The sequence below is a fragment of the Pipra filicauda genome, unplaced genomic scaffold (assembly GCF_003945595.2).
Source record: "Pipra filicauda isolate LSUMZ 115617 unplaced genomic scaffold, ASM394559v2 scaffold193_size2426894_pilon, whole genome shotgun sequence".
NCBI lineage: Eukaryota > Metazoa > Chordata > Aves > Passeriformes > Pipridae > Pipra > Pipra filicauda.
This window is the reverse complement of record NW_024104302.1, coordinates 911,402-922,002: the sequence shown is the minus strand read 5'-3', so window position 1 is coordinate 922,002 and position 10,601 is coordinate 911,402. Positions and strand designations below refer to the sequence as shown.

The window sequence follows — 10,601 nt, the reverse complement described above, 5'->3', positions numbered from 1 at the left end:
GGGAGGGCTCCCAGCAGCACAGAATCCTGTAGGATGTGACCACTTGTGAGCCCTGCCAGGAAGGCTCTGCTGTAACCCCACGTGCAGGGCAGCTCGAGCCGTGCCAGGGCAGAGGGCCAGCATCCAGCACCAGCTTCCAGCACCAGCTTCCAGCACCAGCATCCAGCAGCTGCCATGGAGAGGGAGCAGAGCCCTGGGCTTGCTTCCATGCACACCTGGTTTTCCTGGAAGCACCTGCCTCCATCCTCACCCCCACGTGCTCCAGCCTCTGGTACCGACACACCCCGAGGGGACAAACCCAGCTCTGTCATGGAAAACCAGACTTCTTTGGCTTTGCAGTTCCAGCACCTTTTCCAGAAAGGCCATTCTAGCTGCCTGATGCCACGGGGTAGATATTTCTCCTGCCTTTTTTTGATTATTGCCTTGCTCATCTCCACCCCCAAGTCAGAAGGAGGTGGTAATTCATGTCCTCGCAGTGTTGGACCCTTTCAGAAGAACTGCAGCATCACAGGAAGGCTGGATCTCGTGTCCTTTCCCCCTGGAGTCACTCCAAAATCCAAAAGTGGTGGTGTTCACTAAAGGCAGGCATCAGTTGGCATAAATCATAAATAGCCAGTGAGCCCACAGGGAGGGAAAAGGCAGATCTGAGAAGGGATTGTGGTGCTGAGTCCTCTGATCTCCCAGCTCCCTCCTAGGAGAGTAAATCCTGGGGTGTCTTCAAAGGCTGTCACTGGGGCAGGAGGGCCCCATTCATCTGAGAAGACACATTCAGGCCTCATTAACTCAAAAAGAGGAAACTTGTTTGATTTAATGCCTGCCCCCTGACTGCAGCCCAGCAGAGACCCCTTTGCCACGGCCAGGACTGGTGGCAGCTGAATGCCCTGGGCTGACAGAGTGACAGAACTGCCACCTCCACCTCCAGGTCACCTGTGACCTGCAGCCAACAGTGCCATGCACACCCAGCTCTCAGCACCTCTCACTGCTCTGCCAAAATCTCTGTCATTAAAACGACATTTTTGCTTTGTTGTTGATTAACCTGTCTCGAATTAATGATATGAAACTGTCAGCCCCACTAATGAGCTGCTGGGAATGATGAGAGCTGCAAAGACCTCTCTGGAGCCAGGCTTGTGTTTTACTTACAACCTGAAACACATGGAGATGAGCAGCATTTTTCAGATCAGAGACAGTCACTTCAGATCCATGTTCTTGTCTTTGAGTGTTGCCAGTGCCTCCACCACTTCCCAGCACGTTGACAGTGATATTTTCAGGGATGTGCCAAACCACACTGATTGTTGGCAACGTTCTGATCTTCTCTTAACTCAGTTTTCCATGACCATGTGCTCATGGAACAAACAAGTCCAAGAAAATGCCTGTCTCTAAACTCAGAGGAGCACAAACTTGGCCAGACTGATGGGGAAATGCTTGGCTAAGTCATCTGAAAGGGAGAAGTGGTGTGAACCCAAAGGTGTATCCAACACCATGGATCAGGCTGTTGAGGAGGTTTTGTGCTTCCCTGTGTTCATTGTTTTATAGGAGATTTATTCTCCAGGACTAAAACCAGTGGTTTCCAATCTCTCATTCATACTTGAGAAAGCCAAGTTGGATTCAGGAAGCCAAAAAAACTGCTTTAAAGGCATCTAAACTTGCAAAATCTCACGAGATACTCACTGCTCAGACAGCACAGCCCAGAGCAATGTCCTGGAGTGCTCTGTGGCCTTTTACCTCTGTCATTTTGCCACTGCTCAGGGGGTGTTCAGGTCAGGTTGTGGCACAGGTCTGAACCAGAACCATTCTCACACCTGAACAGGATCATCTCTCAAGTTCCTGTGCCCAGAAACGTTCCTGGTGTTGTCCGTGTCCCTCACACGGATGGGGCTGCAAGATCCATTTTATTCCAAGGACAGCTTTAATTGCTCACACAATCCCCAAACAGCTCTGATTTGGCAAAGAGCCAGAGGGACAAAACACATTTATTTGGGGGTGAGGAGCTCCCTGTGCCCCGAGTTTCGTGGTGGGCACCGGGTGTGCTCTGCCCATCTCAGCAGGGAGCAAACCCAGTGCCAGGCTGGCAGCTCCAGGCAGGCACAGCCAAGGGACCAGGTCTGAGGAATTCCAGGCCACAATGCCACCAGCAGCCTCAGCAGCAAAGCAGCTGGAAGACACAGAAACTGGGAAAGGATTCCCTTTCAAACAGGGGACTGGCAGGCAGAGTCTCTGAGGCTGCCAGGCAAAGCTGGCACTGGACTCTGCCCCTGCTCCCCCTCAAGTCCCTGACTCTGATGGCACCAACTTGTCCCTCTCTGGCAGAGCTAATGGACTACAGAGGCTTCATCTGCTCAGCCAACACAGGAGACCCCCGGGAGGGCAGTGGGATTTCTGGAGTGATGTTCCTGAGTGATGGCAGCGCGGATTTCAAACCATTTCCCTGCCCGGTGAACCCCCCACGCGCTCCCTCGGCTCCCTCCAGAGCAAACAGGCTCACAGAGCTGCTCATTTCACCAGCACTGAATCCAAATTCCACGGCAGGACCAGCTGGACACAGCTCACACACTTGCTGGAGGGGATGGCTTGGGAGGGGAGGTGGAAGAGGCTTTTTGCCCGCGGATGGGAGGGCAGGAGGGGAAGAGGGCAGGAGGCAGACCCAGCATTTCCATCTTGCCTCACGGGTGCCCCTTCGGGGAGCACAGCAGCCTGGAGACCTTGCCAGAGCCCAGGAAACCTGGGTTTGCTTCTTAGATCTGTCCTGGGGATTTAGGAAAAGTGGTGTGTCACCTCCTTGCCAGCCCCCAAATGCCTGCTTAGCCTTGGAGACCTGTTTTGGGAACCTCCACCCCTCGGGATGCAGGGAACTGGGGGCAGGCTGGGAGTGGGATCATCCTGCTGGGCTGGGCTGGGCTGAGGGTCTGCCCATGGCACAAACACTGCACAGACACACAAACACTGCACAGACACGTGTCCCTCCCCTGAGCCCACGGGGGACACTCCTGAAGCCAGGCCAGAGCTCTGGCAGGGAATCCAGGTAGTGGCAGAGCATCCCAGACCCACCCAGGAGGGGGGTTCAGCCCCTCACCCCCTTTAGAATCAGTTTAAACCTGCAGGGATCCACTCCAGCTATTCCTCAGCCTTTCCAGGGCAATGTGTCTGGAACAACCTGGTTCCCTCCACCTACCTACAGAACAAGCCCAGAACTGCCAGACGAGAAACAGGAAACTGCTACTTATTTAATTTGATTGCATTTTACTTTTTTTTTTTTTTTTCTATTTTTTGGGCTCTCAGAAATGTTTTCAGTCTGGATCGAGGTTACAACCTGGGTAATGCCTCCCTGCCTAAAAAAAAAAAAAGCTGTTACCATAACAACCTGACTCTGTGCTTCATTACCATGGCAATTCTCAGGAATTATTAAATACTCTGTGTGTTTGGTGCAGGTGCTCCAGTACATCTGGTGCCAGGCTCAGGTTGGGATCCTCCTTCCCCCCCCCCATCTGTCTGTCTGTCTGCTGTTTAACTCTTCCCTTGCCCTCTGCCCAGGCTGCCAGGGCAGGGGAAGGAGGTGGGCATCATCTGGGACTTGGTTTGGGGGTTTTGGGGGGTTTTTTGAGGGGCACTGGATGGGGTTTTCAGGTGGGTCAATCCACCTCTTTATTTCTCCAGCTGTGCCACCCTCGGTGATTCCAGAGGCAGAGGATTTCTCTTTGCAGGCTGCTCAGCAGGGGGAAAATGCTCTCACTTGCCTTGCTCTGCTCTTTCCCTGCTGCCTGTCTGGAAAAAGGACATTCCAGCTGGAACAGAACCCCAGCAAGTGGGGCCCAGCCCAGAGCCAGGGAGCTGTGCCTGGAGGAGGAGGATGAAGGTCCAGGACAGGTTGCACTTGGGGGAGGGACAAGAAGCAGCTCCCCATCAGCAGGACAACTTGACTGACCACAGAGTCATGGGATCACAAAATCATGGAATCATGAAGGTTGGAAAAGACCTCCAAGACCACATACTGCCTAAAATCGTGGATGTTTTCACAGAAGGGATGCAGACCAGACAGACCAGTGACTCAGACCAGTGTGACCAGCCCCACAGGACTGCACTGGTTTCTGGTGTTCCACTGCTAGGAGATGATTTTAGGTGACACTCAATGGCTGCTCCTTGCTCTGTGTGATGTGATGATCCACCTCAGCACGTCCCTTCCCTCCCTGTCACTCCAGCAGTGTCCCTCAGGCATTCCTGTACAGCTCCTGGCACCCCGGGGACATTCTGGAAGTTACTGTGCTACAAGTAACAATTAAAAAAGAAAAAAAAAATGCATAAAAATAACATCACACCTGCCTTGTTCAAAAAAAAAAACAACCTGCTTAAATTTTCTTTAGAGCTGGTACCCACTTGTGAGCTTACACTAAATGAGTGGGTGTGAGGTGACAAACCACAGCTCTTTGTGGGGAAAGGCAGCAGAAAGAGCCATTATGGGCTGGTTACTCACAGCAGCCCTGGAGTAACCACCTCATCCCCTGGCTGCAGGACTGGTGCCTCTGGGGCAGGGCAGCTGGGTTTTCAGGGGCTGGGAGGGCAGCTCTGCCCCTGAGATCTGGAGGACAATGTGGTGCCCTCAGAACCTTCCCTCCCACCGGGCGTGACCTGCACTGGCGTCTGCTCCGGGAGAACAGGGTGGGGATGGAATCAGAGCAGTCAAAACAGCATCAAGATTTCACCTCAAGAGGGTCTTTAGACCCCACATTTCTGACCCAAGGGGTTCCCTCACCGTGCCAGCCCTCTGTTGTCTTCTTCTGGTCTCCTCTTGCTGTCTCAGTGCTGGCATCAATCCTCCAGAGACCTTCATTTCCCCAGTAATTCCTCCTCTCAGTGGGGTAATCAGACTTTTATTGGGAATCTAGTGGGGTGGGCACTTATGTGCAAGTGTCTTAAACCCTCTGCAAGCAAGACAGAAGCCCAGCAAGCCCAGTGACCCCACGGGGACATGTGCTGTGGCATGGAAACGGGGACGGTGCCCACCAACCCCTTCTCTCGGTCCACACGACCTGGTGATGCAGACACGTCCCTTCTGCCAGGAATGACCCACAGCACCACCAGAGCATGGACAAGCCAATGTAAAGCTGGGCCTCCCTCTCCCACTTGGCTCCTCCTGCCCCAGCAGGTGCCCAGCTCTGCTGCCTGGGCCCTGTCGTGGCTCCTCCACCTCACGTGGACGTGACTTTGCCGTGGGTGATGTTTCTCCTCACCTCTGCAAGACTCCACGGCACAAAGGGGCTGAAGACCTCCCACCCCCCACTGCTGGATGTGGCCTCTGAGGACACCTGGCAAGTTGGTGGCCCCGTGGGACTGCAGGGAGCAGGACCCCCAGCACACACACACGAGCTGGCAGGGCCCTGGCAGAGGTGGGCACGGCTGAGATGTGGGAGCAGCTCTTCACCCAGGGCACAGTTATGGGCACTTTGGCACTTTCTGTGGATTAGCAGCTTTTCCTGTGAGCTTTCTCTCCTGACTAACACTGCAGGGTTTCTTCCATCACCTCTGAATTCCACCTTGTGTTGGGGCCACAGCTGGTGGAAGGGCCAGCAAGAGGGACCAGGTGGCAGCTGAAAGCAGAATGGGATGGGAGTTCAGTGAGTAAACCTGGGCTGTCCTGTGGCAACACAGCAGCCTGGAGATGCACTTACACCTTCGGGTGACACACACAGGTCCAGCCCAAGGGTTTGCAGAGCTGGGTCATGGTATATTTGGGGTTACTCACATCTCACCCTCAGGTCTGGGCAGGCTGAGCTCTCACACTGGGAGTGATTTGCACTCCTGTGCAAGCAGATCAGAGAATCTGAGAATCACAGAGTGGTTTAGGTTGGAAGGGACCTCAAAGCCCATCCAGTCTCACCCCCTGCCATGGGCAGGGACACCTTCCACTAGCCCAGGTTGCTCCAAGCCCCGTCCAACCTGGCCTTGGACACTTGCAGGGATCCAGGGGCAGCCACAGCTTCTCTGGGCAACCTGTGCCAGGAGATCAATGGCCATAACACCCCTGTCAGCAGCAGGGACCAAAATCCCCTTCCAGGCTGCCCTGTGAGGCCACTCTCCCATCTGGCAGCAGGACAGGAAACCCTCCATGCTGAGAAGGCAGCTCAGGTCTGCAGACCCACAACTGCCACAAAAATCACAGAATCGCAGTAAAATCACAGCCCTGCCTGCTCAGCCCTTCTACTGGCACCAACAGGACATTTCAGGGCTTTCAATCCCAAATTCTGGTCCTGCCTCCACGTTGTTGTTGTGCTCTTAAAGCTCATCCAGGCAACAGGTGAGTGGGAGCAACCAGAGCCAGCAGTGCCCTGATGCTGCTTTGCCTCCCCTGGGAACCCTGAGAAGGTGCTCAGCAAATACTGATTAATTACAAAACATTCTCTAATCGTGTTCCTCCCCCTGGGAAAGGAAGAGAGCTGTTCTTCTGGATTTCCATCCAAATAGCTCAGGTCATCAGCTCCTCCAGCATCCAGGGTTGCTTTCCCACTACAGAAGTGGACCCAGCAGGAATATTGTTGGCGCAACAAAACACAAATTATTTCCATCTCACACCCACAGCCAGAGCGGTAATTCCATCACAGAACAAAGGTCAGGAGTCCTCCTCCTCTCACATAATTCAGTTTTGACAGCTCATCAGGATCAGAGGAGCTGGAGGTTTTAACTCAAAGGCTGAAATCTTGCTTCACAAGAGGCACTCGAAGCATCTTTATGAGTCTTTGCTTCAGCACTCTGCAGGTTTTTCATATGAGCCTGGAATATGTAGTTCCTGATGAATTTATTTGCTGGTGATAACTGATACTTGCCTGGGAAAAATGATGGTGGTGGTTTCTGCTTTAAAGAAATACCTCTGATTACAGTTCACTCGGAAGGTGAGATGGTTATATCTGGAAGTAGGATTGAAATTCCTGAACTGCACACACACAAAGAATAAAGACACCACAAAATTCTTTTGAAACAGGTTGGTTTTTTCCCGAATGTTCACCAGTTTGCAAAAGAACTACAAAAAACCTCAAGGACTGTAACAATATAGCACTTGGAAAAAAAGGCTGGTGTGTACAAAAACAAGCATGCTTTTGATTTGGGGGTGGAGTGGGGTTGGTGTTTATCTGGGTCCTTTTCTTCCTTCAGCAGAATGTGAAAGAAGAAAGTACCAGTTTATTTAACAGGATAGCTCAGAAAAATAAGGAAGAACATGCTTTCCCTGTTACAAAACTAGCAGAAGGTGCATGCTCAAGGTCCAGAACACTGACACATGGACTGACACATTTGGGAGCATGCAGACTTGGTTGTACGACCCACAGGGCGCTTCCCTTCCCCTGCCCCTGCCCAAGACAAAGTCTACGCCCTGCATTTTGCTTTCCCTTTAGTTTGTTCTTTTGTTTTCTTTTTGTAACGAGTTATTTCCCTTTTTTTTTTATTTTTTTTTTTTAATTGAGCCCTCAAGCCCAGGTAGCAGTATCCAAGGAAACAGCAGGAAAGAGTCCAGATCTGCACATTATCACTGTTTCTGCAAGTTTCATGCAAAACTTAAGCCATTTCTGCATGCAACACGATGCTGGGCACTCACTGTGCTTCACCCAGCTCCAGGGACATCTCCCCCTTCACACCGACAGTTTGTTGGCTGGGAAGCACAGGTTTGCTTCCCCATGGACACAGACAAATTAAAAGACCCCTCCCTCCCTTCCCACTCCCCCCAGCTGCCCCAAACACACGGAATGTGCATCTCAGCACGGGGTCCAGACAGTTCACTTGCCTCCGGGAGCCTCAGTAAAGTCCCATGATGGCAGCGCCCACGTCCTTGGAAGGTCTTCGGTCCTTCACCAGGAAGTTGATCATGCTCTCGGACTTGATGAGCAAGTTGCAGCCCAAAAAGAAGATGCCAAACATGACAGTCAAGGAGAGGACGCAGAGCACGGCGATCTGCACCACCCTGGTGATGAAGAGGCTCCTCTCGTCGGGGGCCAGCGCCGAGGAGCCGCCGTCGGTGGCCAGCACGGCGCCGGTCCCGTTGCAGCAGGCCATGAGCACCCCCAAGCCCTGGGTCCTGTTGGGGTCAGCTCCCTGCTCCAGGAGAGTCTGGTTGAAAAAGGATCCATTCATGGTCTGTCGAGCGATCCCAAAATCTTCGGGAAAGGCGGAAGGGAAGCCGGGCTGTCCCCCTGCCCACCCCTGGTGGGCTCCGGGGCACCTCCTGCCTTTCTTCTCTCAGCGCCTGGGATGGAGAGGGAAACTTCCCCGAGGCTGGGAGCAGGTGGGAAGCCAGGGATGCAGCCAAGGGATGGTTGGCTCCCAGATCCCTCCTGGCACAGCGTTGGCACGAGCTCCCAAACCAGCAAAAGGAGAGAGAGAGAGAGAGAAGAGGCGAAGGGGGCTCGGGGGAGAGGATGGAGCCAGAGATCACCCCATGCCCCCTGCCCCGGCCACTGCCCCGAGCTGCCCCCCTAAAGCAGTGCCACCCGCTGCCGGGGCTCCCCCGCGGGAGGGAGAGCTGGTGCCTGCCGGCTGGGAGCTCCACAAATGCAAGTTCCACGCTGAAGTCCTCACCGTGTTCGAAGCAAAAACAGCAACTCCACCCCCTTCCAGCCTCCCCCCAGGACCGCCTTCCTCCCCCTCCACGCTCACCCTGCTGCCCACCCCTTCCCCACGCCGGGCACCCCTTCTCTGCCCTGCCACGGGTGCCCACACCCAGCCCAGTGCCACCCCCGGGTGGGGGCTGACCCCTGAGGCCCTGTGGAGCAGCACCTAACTCATCCCTGCCTCCAGTCCCCCCCCACCTGCTCCCAAAAGCATCCTGCACGGTCGCTGCTCCTCCCGGCCGGTCCCTGTCCCCTCCCCCGAAGGCTCCTGTGAGCCTCCGGCCAGCGCTGCCGTCGCTGATCCCTGTTTGCTGCTCTGTGCCACCCACTCGTTCTCCGAGCAGCCCAACGCAGCCGGTCCACCCCCAGCTCTGCTCGGCGATGCCTGTCCTGTGCCTCGGGAGGAGCTGATCCAGCCCCGTTCCTCCGGCCGGGGGTTTCCTCCTCGGAGCACACTGGTCTCTCTCTTCTCCCCTCTCCTGCTCCTTTGGCCCTTTGAAGGGCAGCTCTGCAGTGCTGCCCCTGATCTCTGCCCTGTCCCACAGCAGCAGCCAGGGCTGGAGCATCACAGGCCCCTCAGCCCCACCAGGACAATCCCAGGGGAAGCTTCATCATCGCTCCCCTCTCTGTGTCTGCCCAAGCTCCCAGACTGACCCCCCAGGTCAAGGTGCCCACCCATGCCTGGCTCAGCCCTGACCCTGCTCCTCCCAGGCTGTGCCCGTGGCGCTGCCATGTCCCGGCTCCCCAGCTCTGCCCTTTGGTGTGTGCCTGGAATCGTGTGTGGATGGCACAGATCACCCCCAAACCAGAGCCTGAGCGCCTTGTCCCGGTTTATCCATGTCCATCTTGGCTCGTTTCCTCTGCCCAGCCCCCGAGGGGATCGTAACAAACCGAAAATGAGGATGGAGGAATTGCAGCCAAAGGCAGGAGCCTGCACTGACCAAGGGTGGGGGGAGCTTTGTAGGGGCAGTGCCAGCTGATCTTCCTTTTGGGCAGGGACCTGTGCCCCTGCTCTCTGCCGTGACTTTAAGGGCACGAAACTGTTCGGTTTGGGGTTTACTTGTTGCATTTTCCTCCTTGTTCAGCACCTGGTGTTTTCTCACTGAGCTGCTCCCGCTGGGAGGGCACTTTGCAGAAGAAGCACTTGCAGGGAGGAGGTGAAAGCCCTGATCCAACGAGCTGCTGCTCGTGTTTAACCTGAGGGCCGGGAAAAATCCCCACGGGAAAGCAGAGCACCCGCAGTGCCCCAGCCCGGGTGGGTGGGAGCTCCTCTCCCCGCTCGCTCCCAGACTGAAGGAGTTTCTGCTCCCTCTGGTGGCTCCAGCTCCAGCCTCTCCTCTCCCAGCACACCCCAGCATGGATTTGGGCTGCACACACGCTCCTGGGTCACAGCCTGTGGCAATGGGGCTGCCTGGGCTCCCAAACACTCCCCTGCCTTTATCCCACCACAGACCCCAAAATCCGGAGCGTCCCACCGCCTGTTACACAGTGCCTGGATGTAACATCACGGAATCCTGGAATGGTTTGGGTTCATCTAGTCCCAAACCCCCCAGCCACGGGCAGGGACACCTACCACTACACCAGGTTGCTCCAAGCCCTGTCCAAGGTGATCTTGAGCACTTCCAGGGATGGGACATCCACATGCCAGTGATGTTTCCAGGACAAGCAGCACCTTCCTGCAGCTGGGTGGGAAATTCCACCCAAACGTGCTGGATAAGTTCATGCCATCCTTGTCCTCAGGCATGACCAGCCTGGGAAGGTCCAGGCAGATGAAATACTTCATTTTATTACTTTTTCCTTCTTCTTCAGAGTTTTTACACCATGCTGGGAGTATCACAGCCCACGCTGGGCAGGGAGTTCCAGGACTCAGGGAGCTGCAGGACCCTTGGGAGCAGCAGCACGTGCCAGTTTGGGCAACTGGGTGCTGGGCAGGATGAGTCCCTGGTGAAGAGAGCCTGGGCCATGGATGGCAGCTCAGCTCTGGGGGTGTGCAGAGCCCAGCAGGGTCCCACAGTT

General features: G+C 55.1%; 1 protein-coding gene across 1 annotated transcript; it reads right to left on the bottom strand.

The window, feature by feature from the left end:
• Positions 1-6,953: 6,953 nt before the first annotated feature.
• RPRML (reprimo like) lies at positions 6,954-8,887 on the bottom strand. The gene is made up of 2 exons (XM_027745992.2): positions 8,784-8,887; positions 6,954-8,221 (listed from the first exon to the last, which is right to left on the bottom strand). Exon 2 carries the CDS (start codon positions 8,107-8,109, stop codon positions 7,774-7,776), a length of 336 nt encoding a protein of 111 aa, XP_027601793.1. The 5' UTR covers positions 8,110-8,221; positions 8,784-8,887; the 3' UTR covers positions 6,954-7,773.
• Positions 8,888-10,601: the final 1,714 nt, after the last annotated feature.